The sequence below is a fragment of the Alligator sinensis genome, unplaced genomic scaffold (genome assembly GCF_000455745.1).
Source record: "Alligator sinensis unplaced genomic scaffold, ASM45574v1 scaffold1520_1, whole genome shotgun sequence".
NCBI lineage: Eukaryota > Metazoa > Chordata > Crocodylia > Alligatoridae > Alligator > Alligator sinensis.
This window is the reverse complement of record NW_005842659.1, coordinates 275,762-295,474: the sequence shown is the minus strand read 5'-3', so window position 1 is coordinate 295,474 and position 19,713 is coordinate 275,762. Positions and strand designations below refer to the sequence as shown.

At 44.1% G+C, this 19,713-nt stretch overlaps 1 protein-coding gene across 3 annotated transcripts; it reads right to left on the bottom strand.

Moving 5' to 3' along the window:
- Window positions 1–242: 242 nt before the first annotated feature.
- Window positions 243–18,781, bottom strand: BDH2 (3-hydroxybutyrate dehydrogenase 2). Of its 3 annotated transcripts, none has more exons than XM_006033766.3 (10): window positions 18,689–18,781; window positions 16,114–16,219; window positions 13,683–13,761; window positions 11,154–11,250; window positions 10,221–10,329; window positions 4,475–4,535; window positions 3,202–3,315; window positions 1,950–2,008; window positions 1,508–1,600; window positions 243–545 (listed from the first exon to the last, which is right to left on the bottom strand). In XM_006033766.3, exons 2-10 carry the CDS (start codon window positions 16,183–16,185, stop codon window positions 492–494), a joined length of 738 nt encoding a protein of 245 aa, XP_006033828.1. In that variant the 5' UTR covers window positions 16,186–16,219; window positions 18,689–18,781; the 3' UTR covers window positions 243–491. The 3 variants fall into 3 exon arrangements, with proteins under 3 accessions (XP_006033828.1, XP_006033829.1, XP_006033830.1); XM_006033767.3 differs by having other exon boundaries at window positions 18,685–18,752; XM_006033768.2 differs by having other exon boundaries at window positions 16,114–16,249; window positions 18,689–18,748.
- Between the last annotated feature and the right edge of the window lie 932 nt (window positions 18,782–19,713).

The following is a 19,713-nucleotide window of genomic DNA, read 5'->3' as shown; positions in this document are numbered from 1 at the left end:
AGCAGGCTCAAACATAGCTTTTTTGATTTCTCCCAATCAAGTCCCCCCAAATTTACTAGGAAATCCAAGCAGGGATATTTAAACCTCCAAACATGGCCGATGTTGAGAACAAATGTGGCATTTAAATTCCTTTTAGCCTGGCTTAAAACGTGGAGTCTAAGTACTGTCCTATAAATAACACATTTGGCACAATGACACCTTAAGGTTGCTATTCTTTCATGAATTTAAGCTTTCATACAAAGTTGAATGAAATGCATTTTATTTCTAACGGTCAATTACTAAGTAAAGCATACAAAAGAAAAATCAGAAAAAGTAATTTAGAAAAAGGTAGCATCACTGTGCATATGCACTGGGTAGGATTTGAAGGTCAGTCATTTTAGTCATTAAAATGTTGCAAAAAATATTAATACACTGTGATAATTTCTTCATTTGTTTTTTTTTCTGGCAAGAATTTCCATTTGCAAATACTTGTCTGCAGGAATATTCATAAGTCACAAGCTCCAGCCTCCATCGATGATAAGCTCATTGCCAGTCATGTAAGCAGACTAAAAATATATGAAAAGGCACAGTAACTGTTAGTAATCATTTATGACTATTAAGCATTGGAAAATACTTATTACTAAAATTCATTTAACAAAACCAGTTACTCTCACAGCAAACAGCAGTTTTACAAGTACAATGGTGGTTCTTAAAACTGTTAAACAGTCTGAAAAATTAAACTCCTTTCAGCTACTACTGTAGTTGGGCAAACGCATTAGCTCTTGGCTTCAGGCCAGCTGGCATAAATGACAGTGCGCCAAGCTAATGCTCAAAAGAATCTGGCCTGTAAGCATATCGCCATACACTGCAGCATGATTAGCCTCAGAGGTTTAGAGGGATCTGGCCTGGTCAGCTACTGCTACTGTATTGAGAGACCCACAAGAAAAACCCAGATGGCTCAGGAAGTTGTGTTTGTGGTACTCTACCTTCAGGGTCAGCACTAAGCCATACTCAGTTCAGATTTACTAACTAATATATTGACCTTGTCTGGCCAAAGCTTGTACAGATAAACTGGAAACCCAGGCAAGCCAGTCTGATAGCATTCAGCATTTTTCTGTGACCAAGATAAACCTTTGCTCTTGCATAACATTTAGATCATAGATTCACTAATGCCTTCCCCTTGGTCCCCCAACTGAAGGTAGGGCTATTTGTCATGGAAATTTATTAGTAGCAGCTCTCACAGAACTGTCTCTGCAAGGCCAGTAGACTCGCCTGTATGTAGCATCCATGACATGGTCCTTAGCAAATGACAACTTAACCTTCATTAACAGTGCCAGGCAATAACTCACTTTTTGCATCTTGGACTGGACTCAGTAAAAATGTCAGCTTTATACTGTTGCAATAGTTTGGCTTAAAGACTACACTAGACCATCCCCATCCCCTCTACCACCAGCAAAGTCTCTCCACTGAGAGGCAGAAAAATAGCCCAGGCTACTGTGATGCACTGTTTTTGCTATCTACTACTTACTTCATCGGAGGCCAGATACACAAAGAGGTGGGCCACTTCTTCAGCAGTAGCCATCCTACCAGTCTTCTGTCTATCCAGAAAGTCTTTCAATGCCTATAGACACAAGATAGTCAGAGTATCAACATCACAAGATCAAGTATATAAACACGATTATTCTGTTCTACATTTGCTATGTTGGCAATACACTCACAACCTTTACCAATTTTCATAGAATCCTAGAAAGGGTGGGGGGGGAGGACCTCAGGAGGTCATCTAGTCCAATCCCCTGTTCAAAATCCCACCAAACACCATCTGATTAAGCAGACAAAGGAGAGAAGGTGACATCACTACCATTGCTTCTCTGGAATGAAGAAAGGTAGGCAGAAGTGCTGTTTAGTCCCTCCCTGCCCCAAACAGTTTGTATGCACATGTGTCCACTCAATATAAATTAGAGTTTGCTTACCTGATCTGGGTTAGGTCTAGCACAAATTCTCTCTCGTAGAGATGGAGTGTCAACAGTTCCTAAGGTAATATTCAGAATTCAGTACCACTACTGAAGTGGACTGACCAGGACTCAAAAGCCACTAGGGAGAACTCCTCAACATTAGTCTATTACTTACAGTGCCATGGTTGTACAGGATTCACAATAAAATAGATTAAAAAGGTGTCTGGACAACTAGTTCAACTGACTTTTGTTGAGACTGTGGCTATGCCTATATTGGGGTCACCAGTGTGATGCAGAGGTATCCAAGTTAGCTTTAAGTCAGCTAAGCAGTCTAACCTCTACCATGCAGAGCTCAGCATGTGCTAACTTAGCTTGCCAAGAAGCAGAATCAGTTAACCCTCATGGATCTGCATGCTGCTCTGGCTAGACTGTGACCAGCCCCTAAGCTAACTCAACTGTTTTTACATTCTGCTGCAGTATTCCCATACTTTGAAACTCCTCAGTACCCAAGTCAGTTTTGACAAATATAGTGTAAGTGCCTAAGTCACTTGGGTGCTTTTGAAACTTCTACCTGCAGTTGATAAAAGCAAGGGGAAGATCCCAGCTCCAACACATTCACAGCTCAGGATACTACCAAGTGATAAACTATCCTACTACTATGGATAGAGAGTGAGGAGTGATATTTAGCTTGCAAGAGGTTTCACAGACAGTTCAATTCTTCCAGAGTACAAGACTTCCTGTTTACATCTTTTACAGCAATGAGACCACCTTTATTTCTTGGCATTAGTCATTTAATTCATTTTGCTATGCTATTCAAGTGACACATGAATTTTTGTTTTGTTTTGCTTTACTGGCTATAGGCCTTAAAGGTGAACATACTCCATAGAGTTTGGCATTCAGGCATTTTAACTCTAAGGGGTAAGTAGTCTTTCCTTCTCCAGTTTCCGATTTGCATGTCCATTTGCTTATACCTGGAATAATACACCAAACAAGTGCTACCTGTGTACTTATGATGTGCATGTGTATTTTTACTGAATAAAGGCCTTGACTTCTAGGTTATTAATACACAGCACAGGTGCTAAATGATAAGACGGCAATGTATTCAGGAAATACTAGAAGAAAGGCTGGTTTTGTCCCTGCCTGCCGATACCTTCAGCAACCTTTTAGTGGGTTGCTTTCAAGTTTTATTTCCTATTAGCCTCAAACTAAATTTGGAACCACGTTATTCAACTTCTGTTACAAGTTCACATAGTATTGTAAAAATACTTACCAGGACATACGCAGTTGCACCTGATGCCATGTTCAATGAAGTCAGCAGCTATAGACTTTGTTAGACCAATAACTGCGGCCTTTGAAGTACTATAGACAAATCTGTTTACAACTCCTGACAAATTTGATGTCAGGTTAGCATGGAAAGAAAAACAAAAAAAAAAATAGTCACGTTTGTTGCATATGGAGTTGTTCTTGGGCTCTCCTGTTTCCAATAGCACAGGGAACCTCCCTGAAGAGACCATGACTGGTTGGCTAGAGCAGGGATGGTCAACCTGCAGCACATGTTCTACAAATGGCAGATCTGGGAGAGAGCAGGGAAGAGTGGCAGATTAGGCAGGAAACAAAGCAGAGCTACAGCTTGGGCAGAGAGTAGAAAGCAGAGAAGCAGATTGGGCAAGGGAATGGGATTGGAGTGACATTTGGGGAGGATGCAAGCTTAATTTGTGGCATACCTGTCAAAAAGGTTGGCTCCCACAAGGCTAATTACCAAACAAAAGAACTTGCATGACTAGAGTGCCATCCTTTATAGCAAATTCATATATTTGGAGCACAGCTCCATCTATTTCAGTTCTCTGCAAATCAGATCTTTGATACCAAGTTGGGTAACCAGAAATTGAGGAACACATGGTAAACACTTATGAAATTCGCATTTAAAATGGACTCAAGATTCAACATAAAACTGTGGCAGAGACAGGGTAAACAAGGTACCACCTTTGTCAGAGGCATGGGCAATGCAAAAATAGCCCCAGCTGCAGGAGCAGGTGACTGTACTACTGCTACGGGCATCACTTCACTGGTGTTGCCATGTGCATCACAGCTGCCCTGGACACAAGGCTGCTCTGCCATGCCTCTGGGAGTAAAATTCAACTTCCAGAGTGGCATTCAACTTCCATAGTCATAAGTCCCTCCTTTTGGTTCTTCCAGGTCATTGACTTATTTACTACACTTTCTAACTACTTCCACAAATGAAGCAGGGGTCTGGCTGATCACTTGATTTCATTTTAAAGCCCCAATTCGTTTCTGAGTAAAATCTCCTGTTCACTAATGTAGGGTTTCCTGGAAAAACAAAACCCGCTGCATATGCTGATATCATTAAAGACTACATTGAAATGTATATGCACAAGGGGCCAAATCTATATTTTGTATCATTCTTGAATTTTCTCAAGTAGGCGCTTTCAAAACAAGAGACTTGGTAATCATTATTCTACAGAGCCAGAGTGCCAACAGGGTTATCACGAGTATGTACGTGTCAAAGCTAAGGAGTTATTGACCTTTAATGCTGGATGCCACAGAAGACATATTGATAATGTTTCCAGATTTCTGGGCAAGCATCTGTAAAAAAAAAATACATATGCTGTCATTCAAAAGAAAGCTGCAGTCCAAAGGACCGAGGACCAGTCCGAGGACCAGTTCTGTACCCATACTCACATTAAACACTAGCTTAGTTTGCAAGTTATTGTCCAAGCTACATCAGTGGGACTACTTGTGGATCAAAAACCCTATACAAAGAGCAGAACTTTTAGATAGATATAACTGAATTTCTAGTTCAAATATACTGTAACTATGAGAAGTCTTATTCTCTTCATCAGTGATAACTCTCTTCTAACTGGAGGTGCTAGATAAGTACGTCCAGAAGATTATCTTAAAGTGACTTACAAACAATAATTTACACTTTTGATCTAGGTAAAGACTTTACAGCTAAGAAACAGGTGAAGTGACTTGCTCATGGTCACATGGCAAATCTGTGGCAGGACCAAGAATTTAACCCAATTGTTCTAATATCTAGCCCTAGTCATCTTTTTAACCACTACAACATCCTTCTTCTCTTATACTTCTATCTAAAGAATTATTGGTTATTACACTGCAATGCTTCAGTTAAAGTGGAGAAACCCTGTAGTTACCAATTCAATTTTACCTTCTTCACAGCTAAAAGGGCTGAAGGCACTAGTAGCCTTAATGTAAGGGTTTGCCTGGTGAACGGCTGTTTCTCATACTGAACATCGTTGACTAAAAGCTGTGATCTAACTGGATGAAAAAGAAAATACCTCCTACCCAGCATTATGCATTCAGTTGATATGGCCAGGGACAGGGACATCCCCCGCACTGGGATTACGGATGGACCCAGGGGAGGTAAAGCCAGGCCCAGGGTCAGTAAGGACCTAGTCAGGGAACTTCTGGAGGGACTAGATGTGTTCAAATCAGCAGGTCCTGATGATCTCCACCCCAGAGTGCTTAGGGAACTGGCAGAAGTCATTGCAGGACCCCTAGCACAGCTTTACGAGCACTCATGGTGCTCTGGTGAGGTGCCTGATGACTGGAAAAGGGCCAGTGTGGTCCCCATTTTCAAAAAAGGGAGGAAAGAGGACCCAGGAAACTATAGGCCAGTTAGTCTTACCTCGGTCCTGGGGAAGCTCTTTGAGAAAATTATCCAGGAGCACATCTGCAAGGGGCCAGCAGTGGAATTTATGCTTAGGGTCAACCAACATGGGTTCATTAGAGGCAGGTCCTGTCAGACCAACCTGGTGGCCTTCTATGACCAGGTCACAAAAGCCTTGGATGCAGGTGTCGTGGTGGACATAGTCTTCCTGGACTTTAGGAAGGCCTTTGACACTGTCTCTCACCCCATCCTCATTAAATTTGGCATCTGTGGTGTTGACGCCTACACAGTCAGATGGGTTGCAAATTGACTGGAGGGCTGCACCCAGAGAGTGGTGGTGGATGGATCATTTTTGACCTGGAGAGATGTGGGCAGTGGGGTTCCCCAGGGCTCGGTCTTTGGGCCCACACTGTTCAATATCTTCATCGGTGATTTGGACGAGGGGGTGAAAAGCACCTTGTTCAAGTTTGCAGATGACACTAAGATGTGGGGAGAAGTGAGCACGCTAGAAGAGAGGGACAGGCTACAACTAGATCAATAGGTTACAGAGGTGGGCAGATGAGAAAAGGATGGGTTTCAATATGGACAAGTGCAAGGCATTGCACCTGGGGAGGAAGAACCAGCAGCATACTGACAGGCTAGGGAACTCCATTCTAATCAGCACAGAGGCAGAGAAGGATCTTGGAATCACTATTGATTCCAAGATGAACATGGGCTGCCAATGTGGGGGACACAGTCAGGAAGGCCAATTGCACCTTGTCGTGCATCCATAGATGCATCACGAGCAGTTCCAACGAGGTGATCCTCCCCCTCTATGCAACATTAGTCAGGCCGCAGTTGGAGTACTGTGTCCAGTTCTGGGTGCCGCGCTTCAGGAGGGATGTGGACAGCATCGAGAGGGTCCAGAGGAGGGCCACTTGCATGATTAGGGGGAAGCAGAACAGGCCCTACTAGGAGAGGCTACAGGACCTGAACCTGTTCAGCCTCCACAAGAGAAGGCTGAGAGGGGATCTGGTGGCCACCTATAAACTTGCCAAGGGAGACCAGCAGGCAATGGGAGAGTCCCTGTTCCCCCGAGCACTACCAGGGGTAACAAGGAATAACGGACATAAGTTGACTGAGAGTAGATTCAGGCTAGGTATCAGGAGGCACTACTTCACTGTCAGAGCGGCTAGGAGCTGGAACCAACTTCCAAGGGAAGTGGTGCTTGCCCCTACCCTGGGGGTCTTCAAAAGGAGGCTAGACACCCACCTAGCTGGGGCAATTTGAGTCCAGCATCCTTCCCTGCCCATGGCAGGGGGTCAGACTAGATGATCTGCTCAGGTCCCTTCCAACCCTACCAACTATGAAACTATTTAAGAGCAAGAGTTATCATGCTAGAGTGCATTAAAACTTGGGTCAGACCAATGGTCTATCCATCCCAGTAGGTGAGAAAGCATTGAATCTGATATATCTAGAGTGATCTATCCTCTATTTATTACCCTCCCTGGCATGTAAAATGAATTAGTGTCTAATATTTAAGTACATTTAAGTACACTTATTGCTGTGTTTTAAAATCAGAGGAAGAATGGCCTTAAGCACAGATAGATGTTAAGGCCCTAGTCCAACTCATGGCTCTTTATGTGAAGTGCCATAAGTTAGAGTCACCTCTCCAAAGCAGCAGATATCTGCCTGCCTGCAATGGCCCTGGCCAGCAGATGGGGGTATTCCAGCAGCCTCTAAGGAGGCTGCCAAACTGCCCCTTTCCCCATTCCCCCCAGGTCTGGCCATTCAGCAGAGCTGCCAGCTGCTGAATAGCCAGAGCTGAGGGGGAATGGCAGGGGGAACAGAGCCCCCATACCTTGTGGGCCCCTCCCAGCTACCTTGACTGGGGTATTGGGGGTAGTTGTGGGGAAGCTGCAGGTGAGGGGGCTCTGTTCTTTGCCCCCTCGCCATCAGCTCCGGCCATTCAAACCAGCCGGGAGCTATGTGCTGGTTGCTCCTGGATGCTGAATGGCCAGAGCAGAGGTGGGGAGGAGGGAAATGGAGCCCTCTTATTTCACTGACCTGACCTAGCTTCCTCTAATACTGCAGTCAGGGTAGATTGGGGGGGGGGGGGGGGGGGGGGCACACGTGGGGGGGGCCACAAGCCCAGGGGGTTCCGTTTCCCCCTCCCTCCACTCCCCCTTAGCTCTGGCCATTCAACAGCTGGCAGCTCCCCCTCCTTTCCCCTGACAACCCAGGGGGACAACCCAACCCTGCTGCCTGATTCCATGAAAAATTAACCCTGGAGGGAACACAAGTTCCCCAAGGAGCTCTGCTTTTGAGCACCTTAATTTAATACCCGAGTTAACTAGGGTTATTTTTTCATGTGATCAGTTATTCATGCACGCTTATTATGACAGCTGTAGACAGCTTTCAGGGCCCAGACCGCTCAAAAATATCACTTCTATCTGTGCCCATAGTTAAAGTACTGAACTGCAACTTGGGAGAACATGGTTCAACTTTTAACTGTGCCATAATCTATTTGTGAAGCCTTTGGCTAGTCTTTTGGTCTCTTCATCTATCTACTTCCCATTTATAAAATGAAGACAATTCCTCTCTCCCTCCCTTTGTCTGTTTTAGCAATTTAGTTTGCATTCTCTTTAAGGAAGGGATTGTCTCTTTGTACACACATATTCAGTGTCTAGAAAAATAGGGTCCTGATCTTGCTTAGATCCCTTTAGGGCTTGTGTAAACCTACAAGATTTGCAAAACACTGCACCATAGCAAAGCTGGACACTTTCATGCTCCCCTACTTCACTTGCCACCACTGCTTCCCTCACTGCCAATTGCCTTTGCCAGCAGCAACTGGCAGTGGGAGTAGCAGCAGCAGGGCACTGCCAATTACTGTAGCGATTCACACATGCCTCCAACCAGGGGGATGCACCTCACAGTCTAGGAAACACTGTCCTAAGGGCTACTGTATACTAGTAAGTTATAAAATCACTGGTATCAGCAATAAGTTTTAGATCTGATTTAAAAAATAAATAAAATGCTTTCCTACTAAGCAGTAGGATTTCTGCTTCCTCTGCATAGTCCCAGGTTGGCTATTTTAGTCTTAGGACAATGATGGGTATATTTAATAACTGCTTACATTTGTGGTATCTTGTTGACTTAGTGAGGTGTTGTATTAATACACATGTATGAGCGTACACACACGCCACACAGCAGAGCATATGCTCCTCAGCTATAACACACACCCCTTGAATGTATGCAAGCATTCATCTACAGCCTGTGGCTCCATAGAGTCAAGGGCTGAGTGGATTTGATGAATGTGTGAGCTGTCATTTATGTAAATCTTAGTTTTCTAGTCACTACCCCCTAAATCACCACTGCCTTACTGATTCCCCAGCCAGGTACCCAACGCCAATGTGGTTACCACCACTACTCAACCCACTCCTTTTCCTTCATTCAAGCCCTTCTTATTCTGGGACAAGATTTAGACCCCACCCCCCTGAAATCAGGAAAGTGCAACCAGAGTGTGGGGAGCTTAGTTAGAGTCCTCTCTTCAGTGCTGCTTCAGAGCAGATGACCCAAGTTGCCATTGCAAGTTAAAGGCACAGCTAGCTGCTATGTAACAATTGTTTAAAAAAAAGGATGGCCAGTTTCAGGTATTCTTTAAAACAGTCTTTTGTCTGTGGGCCTGATGAGTGGCATGGAGCCAATCTGCAAACCTGATTGGGACCCAAAAGCAAAGATTGGGCTCCATGCAGCCTTGGCAGGGCCATGCTATCTAGCTCATGGGTCTTCTCATAGGTCTGTAAATTTGGGAGCAGAGAAGTGGCGATTAAACACTGCCATTGGTCCCCTCCCATAAAGTTTTCAGACCCAAGGGGAGCTCTGTAGGTCAGATCTGGTCTATGGGCTGGGGTTTAAGCACCCCTGCTTTAAAAGGGATGCGAATTTCAGAAAGTGCTAGGAATTCACCTCTGACAGTCATGTCTCTTTTAGACATGACAACCTGAGAACTGAGGCAGCTAAATTCAATATAACCACTTCTGGAAGTGTAGGTCAGCTGGTACCAAGGGTTTGAGAAGAGCAGGGTCTAGTATCATACTGAAATACCATCTTGTTCACATGGTGACAACTTAGGTTACTTAGAGTGTCACAACTGTTTCTGGTAAATACTTCCTGGATGGTTATTGTCTATGAAGTATCTTTCAGAAAGTATCCTTTGCTATTATATAATCAGATAGGAAAATTCTCTCTGTTTACCTAATGGGATTATTGTTCCCATAAGTAGCAAATTGTCACCAGTGATACTAAATAGCTTCATAAGAATATCCTCAGCAGGAGGCTAGTTACCTTGAATAATTTTGCCTACATGCATGTTGTGTGGTACTGCATTGCCATGACGTCTCTGTTCCACGTTTGAACAGTTGATTTAGGTACAAGCCTAAAAAAACTCTCCCCACATGTACTTCTACATACTGTTCACAACTGAAATCAGAAATCTAAGTCTAAATAAGAGATCTACTAACGCAGCCCTAAGAGCCCTATAGTCACATCCCAGCATTTTCACTCCTACCTCCAGGATCTTAACATAATCTACTCCTATCCTACTCTAAATACAGCATAATGTCTGCCAGATATAGGGATCTTGGTAGACAGAGCCTTACCTTAGGAAGGAATGTTTTGATCATTAGATACATGCTGTGAACATTGAGGCTCATTGTGAAGTCCCAGTCACTCTCTTCGCACTCCAGAATGGTTCCATGATGAACAAAGCTGGATTAACCACACAAAGAACAATGGATTACTTCCTCCATTACATATCTGTGATCTGCATGCATTTTTCCCCTCATCTTCATCAGTAATACCTTATTTACCTGATTCCAAGACAAAGTTCCCCCCCAACATAACATAGACAAAAAATGCTCCTTATCTTGGAATCGAGTACCAGGCAGTGGAGGGGCAAGTACCGTTGTGATTTTGATCCAAGCTGCAGCTGCTGCAATATGGCCTCTGCCCCCCACAGCTCAGATCCCCCACCCACACCCCCAGCTGCTTACCTTTGCTCTGGGCTCTGCTTCAGTCTGGGGCATGGAACATGTTTGTGCTCTCAACCCCTGCCTGGCCTGGTAGCAGTGGTGGTGGGGATGTGGCAGCTTGAAACTCAGCTCTAGGGCCCAGCCAGAGCTGCGACTGTTGCTGGGCCAGAACACAAACATGCTACACCCTGCTAGAGCAAACATTAGCAGCAGCGTGGGTTGGGGTGGGACAGGAAGAGGCAGCCAGGGGGCAGAGGGACCAAAAACTCAGGGGGAGACAGAGGCTACAGGAGGCAAAATATGTTGAGGGGGGGAGGCAAGGGGCAGGGGTCAAGCTGCTTGATTTCTATCCACACCCCCCACAAACCCCCGCTCCACTACCCATCTTCCAGCTCTCTCTTCTACCGCCTGTCCCCCTCATTGCTTTCTATTGAGACTATCCACAAAACCGACAATTGCGATGAAGGATTCTGTGAGGCAGACCCAAAAGAACAGTCATTAAATAGACCAGCTACACTAAAAAGACAGTGGAAGAAGGAATTTTAAATAGGATTTAGTTACCCTGCAACATTACAAAGAACATCAATTCTCTCAATCTCCTTGGCCAGATTTTCTATTTGCTCCTTCTTAGTGACATCTAGCACCCATATTTGGATGCCTAAGAAAAAAAAAAGAAAAAAGGATTTTAGTTCACTTTTTTTTTTTTTAGTTAAAGACCAATTGTCTGATTTGAGAAAACCTGGTTAATTTTGCAGCTGCCATTAAAGTCAATGAGTGATCACCAGGGCCAGTCCTTTCTGAATGCAACCATAAAATGAAAAGATTCCATGAAATTCCAAGCCTACCATGCAAGAGTTATGCTATTTACTATATGCCATGGAAGCACAAGGAAGCAAAAGGCTCCAATGTGTGCCTGTGATCAGCTGATTGGTGCTGGCCACACATTCAGTTTAAGGCATGACAGGAACCAGCCACAAAGTTAGTACATGTTTTGTGTGATAGTTTTGTGGCTTATTCTATTTTATCATGCCATTAATTGCATGAAAGTGGGGCTGGGTTACTACTTAAAATAGGATTGACTAGTTAATCACACCTTAAGTGTAACAATGTCTGCCAGGGGCCACAGTTACTTCAATATACAAGCCACAGGTACACCATCCACTGGCTGAAATGCAGATAATTTAACAAATGAAATAACCCCTAGAATAAAGCACGCCATAGGCCATACAGCATTCCAGAGCCTCACATGTATAATTCATTAAGTTATCATGATTCATTTCCTGTGCTGAGAATGTAATCACTTTGTGACGTTAATCATCCACACCCAGATGCATACAATTTAATGAAAGCTGTGAAACTAACCTGGTTGAGTGACTAATGCCGATGGGAGAATTAGTTGCTAAATCAGTATTAACTGAAATACACCTGTACCTTGTGAGCCAGGGTGACATCTGTGTGGCATCAAGTACTTCTGGGAGATTTGCCAGCAAGGAAGCTAATTCTTTCCAGGCAGGCAACTAACTTGAACAGTGGAGTGTCTGCTCCAGCTTATTTCCATCCCATATTGCTAGTATTTCAAAAAGTAAAGCTTTAACAGATCATGGGGTTGAAACTCCTTTTTTGAGGATAGGAGTGCATGATAGTTTGACTTTACCTCCTGATACTGGTCTTAGCCTTCAGAATTCAGAACTTATACAAACAAAATAGGGACTGATTTGATGACAGTAGAATTATTTTCTAAAGGTACACCAATTCTTACTAGTTACCGTATTACATAGCTCTAAATGTATTAATTAAATTCACTGAAACAGAACACTATTTTTATTTAACAACTAATTAAGCTAGGCCGGGGTGGGCAAAATACAGCCTACAGGCCAAATCTGGCCCACCAAGGGATGCTATCCAGCCCATGGCAGGTCCCTTGGCCTCACCTGGGCAAGGAGCAGGGGGCCACCTGGGCCATGAAGCATGTGGCTAGTCCTGCTGCCTCCAGGGTGTGTAACAGGGTGGGAGTAGCGCAGCAGCTGGACTCAGCTTCCTGGTAGCCCCTGCAGTGGTGGCTCCTTTTTGCTGCCATAATGCCACCACTGGACCCGGCCCATATGCTTCATTGATCCTATCTGGCCCTGGGCCCATCTGCCCTGCATCTACTGCTGGGGGCACCAGATGGGTTGGGTTTCCATGGAGACTGGCCCAGGATCCCTGTGGGCAGTGTGTTTGGCTGGGCAGATAGGGAGTGGCATCTGGGAAGCGGGATGGGTGGTGGCAACAGGGACTAAGGTCAGAGATGCAATCTGTTCCCTGCACATCTCTACCTGCAAAAATGGCACCTATCACAAGTACTTGTGGGGAGTGGATCATGGCTCTGCCCTAGGCTCTGTCCCTATATTGTCACTGTAATCACAACTCTGGCCCTGCCCCGGCCCTCATCCCATCTACCTAGCCAAGCATGCCCTGCCCACGGGGGTCTCAGGCTGGTCTCCATGAAGACCATATCCTCTCCATCCAGTGCCCATGGCAGTGGGTGAGGGCTGGATGGCCTGAGGCTGGATAGCATCAATTGAGCCTGCCTGCCCCCACCCCCCTCAACAGCTCACCAAAACTCCTTAAGTGGCCCTCCTGCCCAAATAATTGCCCACCCCTGAGCTAGGCCTTCAGTTAACATTGTAGAATTTCTTGCTTTTAGCACTAGTGACCCCAAAGTTCAAACAGAACAATTCCTACTGATAACGAACACCACTTGACAGCTAGCCCACTGACCTAGGCAAAATTACATAGGTAAAATGAATGGTAGTGTAAGGCAGAGCAGCAATTAACGTCTTCAGGAGTGCTAAAGAGGTCAGATAGCTGGGGTTAATCCGTCTACCTGCAACCTCCATTCTGAAATGCTGTTTCAGTGGAATACTAGCACTTGGACATAAAGCCCCCATATCTTCTGTGCTACAGCAAAAAAGTGGCTATCAGCACTTAGGGGCTGTTATTAAATCATTCTGCCACCTTTAGAATTCTGGGCTACCCTTAAATGAGATTTTGATAAGCAGCTTAAAAACTACTGAAGACTTGGACCAATGATTGTTGTAAATCATTTACCAGAATACTTCTCTAGGTCCTGCAGCTTTGACTCATTGATGTCTGTAGCAATGACCTTGGCTCCTTCTTTTGCAAAAGCCTTAAATTCATAAGTAAAAAGTACACAATTAATGTTTGGCTATTTGAAGTTTCAAAAAAGGCTGACTAACTCAAGAGAGCAAAGGTTGCATTTCTTTCTGGGTAAATATCAATAAAAGGCTACATTTCCAAACACTCTGGTATTAGACAATTACACATGTGATATGACTACAGAACTGATGATCCCTCTCTCCAAACCAGAGTCCATAATTTTCTCAGCAGGTCTCACTGCCCGACATATAATATATAATATCTGATAAGGGCAGCATGTACACTAGCCAATGTCTTACAGATTAGTAGGACCAGGTTATAAGAGAGTGGGTACATCTACATGTGTACTTTACTGCAGAGCTGACTTAGCTCCACACTCAAGTGACATTGTCTACACACAAACCGGTACTAGGGTACAGTAAATTAATTCAGCTGTAAGATAGTATAGTCTGGGACAATAACTCCACCAAAAGATGGTACTAACAGTGGTGAAACATGTGGAAATGCTGACCCAGGAATAAATTGCACCCAGGCAGCATAGGGTCAGATACCTGCCTGCTGCCTAGCCACACAGCTCTGAACATTTGGCACTCAGGCCCCAGCCAGCCCTTCCATTGCCCAACGCCACCACCTGGAGCCTGAGGCTGGCACCCTCCCCCGCCCCCCCACTTGCTGCCAACCTGGGCCTGCTCTTCCCCAGCTCAAAGCACTGCTGTCCTGTGTGTATGTGTAGACACTGTGCCCAGGAGGCTTTAACTCTGGTGTGAACTGCTCAGAGTTTATTGTGTCACATTAACTTCATGTGTAGAGGCACCCACTGTTAGCTAAATATAACAAAGATGTAGAACCTGGCTCTACTATTTATGGAAAGTGACAGCTCTGTATAAGCTAAATTCTAGTTCATTATTCAAAACACTAAAGAAGGCATTATTTAATAACTTTTCTTACTATTTACTGCACACAATGGAGCCAGGTATTTGATCTTGAGCACTACCCCTAAAAAAGGTACTAAAATCCATTGGGAGAGAGCTTACTTTATGCCTTAGCTACGTAGCTACTTTTTGCCAGAGTAATCTATTGTCAAAAGGTGCCTTGAAGCATCAGACAAAAGCAAGAATTTCTCAAGGACCCCATACCACAAAAATGCCTATAATGCAATTTCAGCTATTGTTGAGGGTTGTCTTTAGAAGGCTCAGGCATACCACTCTCATCTGGAACTTGTTGCAATTTTACAAAAGCAAACTCTTTAAGAAAGAGACCCATTTTGTAAGTTAGGTCTTCCATATGAAAGTTGTTTTTAAGCAATGGTTCAATACAGGATATCTGTAACGGACTTGCATTTCGTTACACAATTCCACAGTAGTAGGCAACCACAGATCCTTTAGAGGTCTAAGAAGTCTAGTCAGGTGCCTGATAAATCTACTTGAACAGAGTCCTGCAACCATCACACCAAGACCTTTGATGTGTATGCCTAGGCAAGAGTACGGACGAGTGGTGTGGAGGCTGCCCTAGACCTACCACCCACCTTTTAGACCATTGAGACTGAGAGGCCAGATGTTCAGTGCCTTGATGGGTGTAGCTTTTGCCAGAGAGCAACAGACAAACTGCCTAACACCTCAGTGAGGGTGTGTTTCTGGCTAAGGGACATCACCCTGACTTTCTCCAACCAAGGAATATCCAGAAGGTAGCGGGGGCTAGGATTTTGAGGCACCCTATACTTGCCTTACTCTGGATGTTGTAACTGTGGTATTTTATGAGCTACCCCACCACGTGGAGCCCCACCACTGCCACCAAAAGTATCACAGTACATAAGGGTCAAAATTCCATTTCACTCTGTTCCTGCAGTGATTTTTAGCAGTATTAACAACTTATCTGACCTCCAAGAGGGAATCTTGGGATTGGAAAGGAGGAAGTTGCTTAGATCGTCTCCTATTTTCCTCTTCTCAAAAACAAAGGAATAGAAATCTTTGAAAGCCAATTATGGCCTAGCCACCATTCAAAGATGGAAGACCTGCAACTGTCTGCTAAGTGAATGTTAATTCATAGTCCAATGTCAGTGATACTATACCCAGTCAGGTGACTTGTGAAGGTCCTTCAGGGCAGTACTAATAGTGGTATAACAGGGAATTTTGAGTGTGCAACCTTGAATGAATTTTCCATAATGGAAATTAAGTTCTTATGGTGTAGCAGTCATACTTCACGTGCTTTCCATGGAAAGTTGGGTATTTTTGGCTTCTCTCTCATTTGGAATTTATTCATGATTAATAAAGGCTGTTCAGCAGAGATGGCAATGGAGAAGTCATCATAGCAAAGCTAGTAAGGAATATACAGTGGAAAAAAGAACAAATCTTTCCAGACTTACAATAGCAGTGGCTTGACCAATCCCTTGTGCTGCTGCAGACACCAGTATGACCTTCCCATCAAGCCGGCCCATTCTGGATTCTGAAGATACTTAAACAGATATTGCCCTTCCAAACAGGAAGGCAAGTTATGATCAGCTGTAATGAATAACCATCAAATACATTCTGTAGCTGAACAGATAACTGAGCATCTTCCTTTAACAAGTGCTGGAGAATGCCCTATTCCTGGGTAGGAGATACAGAACCTGCATAAAACGAGGGAAACCTGTATGTGTGAATTTGCTTTTATGCAATGACCCTTTTTATACCAAAAATTCGTTATACGCGAGGTAAATTCACTCTTGCGCAATTGGTGTGGTGGAAGCCCAGAGTCAGTTGCTTTGTGCAGTTTATTGTGGGAATGATACACACCAAAATATCATCGTGTGGATCTGTGCTCCTCACTCGTCTGTGACACATGTATCTGTAGTTGCCATCCCCATTATGATAGTGCCCTGTACCTGTGTGTACTGTCTGGTGTTGCCGAGTACCAAAATTGTCTTGTAAGTGGTAGAAATGGGTCAGGGGGGTCAGTACAGTTAAGGTCTGGGAACGTATCCCTATTTTTTACATTGTAAAGCGGGTTCCCTTTATATTAATTCGAGTTATGCACCTTTTTCCAGGAACGCATATACAGCATCAAGCGAGGGAAACCTGTACTGAAATGGTACAGTTCTGAAATAAAAAGCTGAAACAATGAAGGCCAGGCTTATCTCTATATGCCAGTGGTCTTCAACTTTTTAAGCACAAGATCACTTCTTGAATTAAAGTGCAACCCAGGATCTGCCTGAACCACACACCTGGCAGCAGGACACACTTGGTGTTGTACCGCTCCTAGGGTAGCTGCAGTGGGGCTTGGGGCTCAGAGACCAGCACACAGTGCCAGCCTCCACTCCGCGCACGTATCAGGGGGGCAGGTGCCCCCCAGACCTCCGCCGGGGTGGATGCAGTGGCAGAAGTCCTCCTGCACTCCTGGACAAGCCACCCGGGCTCCGATTGTGCCACCAGCCAGGGCTCCACTACTCCAGCCCCTGCCCCACTTCTTTCCTCACTGTGGGTATCTTGATCTGCACCCCCCTCCCTTCCTCTCCCCCACAGACTGACCTGCCAGGTGGATGGGGGGTGGAATGCATGCACGTGATTAGCCCCCACCAAATAATTCTCTCTCCCTCCACCTGTGTGTGTGACTGAGATTGAGATAGACTGTCAGAGGCTCCACAAAATTGACCAGTTGATCGTGATCTACTGGTTGGTGACTACTGTTATAGGCAGATAAATCTCAAGAACAGAACAAAACATACCTAGCAAAGTACATAGTGGATTATCACTTTATGAGATATGAGATTTAGCAGTAAACAGCAAATATATGCAGAGTAGGTGGGTGCAAAGGAAATAGTTCTCACATCTCACAGAACTTTGAGATTAAAAATAATGTTACCACTCTACATCATGTTCAGAAAACTAAAACGCATTTAGTTTTTATGAAAAAAAAAAGGGAGACTGACCAGAGTATCCACAAGGCTCAGGTTAGTTAGAGCTTTTGAGAGATATGCAGGAGACTCATGCTCAAGGGCCTGTTCCATCTGACTCAAATCATGGATGTTAAGCTTGTATCTCCCACACCCAAGACAAGGGGGCCAAACTCCAGAATATTCTCTATTCTGGATGCGGTTTCTGTGGTTTCAGATAGAGGTCCCATACTGGCTCAGAGAAACTTCTGACAACAAAACTTCATCCAAACTGGTACATTTCCATGACAAGTTTCAGTTTCAACAAAAACATTTAATAGAAAAGGCCCTGATTGGCTCTATTATGGATACTCTGCTACACTGAACATGAAAAAAAAAAAATCAGTCTGGTTTGTAGCCTAAGGCTTAAAGAGGCCAAAGTCTCCGAGAACAGATAGACAAGCTGAATAGTCAAAACTGCTCCCCTGGTTTGGCTGGCACAAGCAAATTAGCTGCTTCTCAGCACAGCTTTTACCTAGGTGCACTGCAGTTAGAAAGGTGCAATTTCCACTAAAATCAGGTCCATGGGACTGTTGCCCTCTGTTGCAGCTTGCATGCATCACAAGCAGCTGCTTACAAAATGATTACACACGCTTGCTCATGTTGGCTGAGTTATTTGCTTGGTTGGGCTCTCATTTTGCTCCCCAACCTTCCAGCCAGGCCCATGCTGCTGTAATCTCACCAACACTACTTTTATTTGTGTGAATAGATTCCAGAAAACTGTTATGAGCCACAAGACATATAGGCCTCTAATTATATGATAGTTTTTATTGCCCATGTTTAGTAGTGATTAACTGATACTACCAAACACTGAAGCTTTCAACTTAGGCTATACTTTACACCACACCTTCATTACTAAAATAGGCAAGTCTGGTAAGAGACGGTATCTTGCTCATCTTAAGACCCAGCCTTTGGGAAACCAAAAAACGTACCATATAGGAATTGCTCTAGAACTTAACCATAACTTTCCCATTAGTATCTCTGTGCACAACTAATAGGATGAAACAGAAAAGAACAGCTACCTACCCACCTCAAAATATACGGAGTCAGCTCTTCAGGTTTGTTAGGCCTCTGTACTTGAGGAAGTTGCATGCACTTCAGTGTTTGCTGGGATTTGTAGTTCAGCTGAACTTCTTTAAAAACCATCCCAGTCCCTGTTGAAACATGGAGATGCTGCCATCTAGTGTGGCTTGGGATAAACATGGAGATGCTGCCATCTAGTGTGGCTTTGGCCATATAAAAAGTTATGCATTTTTTTCCTCTCGAGGAGAAGAAATGTCAACATTAACTGGCAGTTATGCATATAGAAAATCAGCAAAACCCAGTGGTGAATGAAATTGTATACATCCACATACATAATAAAGCTAACATGGAGTCAACTTTTTTTTCCCCTGATCAACTGTTTTTACTTGTTTGTCTATCTCTATTCTTATATGTACAGTTAAGTCCTCAAATTTACAACTCTGACGTGAAAAAAATTATAGCATCATCAAGTTTCAAACACTTTCAGGACAAGATTATTTGATCTCATCATGATCTTACATCTAAAGATGCTCCACCAGATTGTTTAATATCCAGACAGCACTCTTGGGAAAAAATTAGCAAGTAAGCATATTCCCAGTCACAAATGTACTTGTTTTCTGGGAAAGTTTGTTCAAACACTCTTTAGCTATTTGAATTAGTACTGTTGCTTTTCTGCTGAGTAGTGACCAGTTTTCTGGTTCTTGTAGATTAGCTTTCTAGCCAAGAACTCATTCTTCTAATGTCTTCCTATCAGCACTTTTTCCTCCATCCACCACAAATAGGTAACACTTCCTGTTTATGGAATTTGGAGGCAGCGCCATGGTTACTGCTGAAGACTTCAAGGGTTAAGAATATTTTTCAGCTCGTGCCACCAGAAGAATTCTTGCAAAGCTGTAGCAGCTTTCAGCAAACAATCTTCAAGACTAAAGTACAGACATCTGGAGGCATTACAGAGAAGTTAAATTGGTTCAAAATGGCTGCAGGTAAGCCAGGATGGGGGGCTAGCAAGTAGGTTGGGGGGAGGGAGGGTCC

What these genes read in the sequence shown, in the direction of transcription:
- BDH2 (XM_006033766.3), bottom strand. Translation starts at nt 16,185, where the DNA reads ATGGGCCGGCTTGATGGGAAGGTCATACTGGTGTCTGCAGCAGCACAA. An exon ending in TGTGGCATCCAGCATTAAAG is followed by an intron (nt 3,316 to 4,474) that starts GTCAATAACTCC and finishes CAAATTTGTCAG; the next exon opens with GAGTTGTAAACAGATTTGTC. An exon ending in GTGCAACTGCGTATGTCCTG is followed by an intron (nt 2,009 to 3,201) that starts GTAAGTATTTTT and finishes ATATTACCTTAG; the next exon opens with GAACTGTTGACACTCCATCT.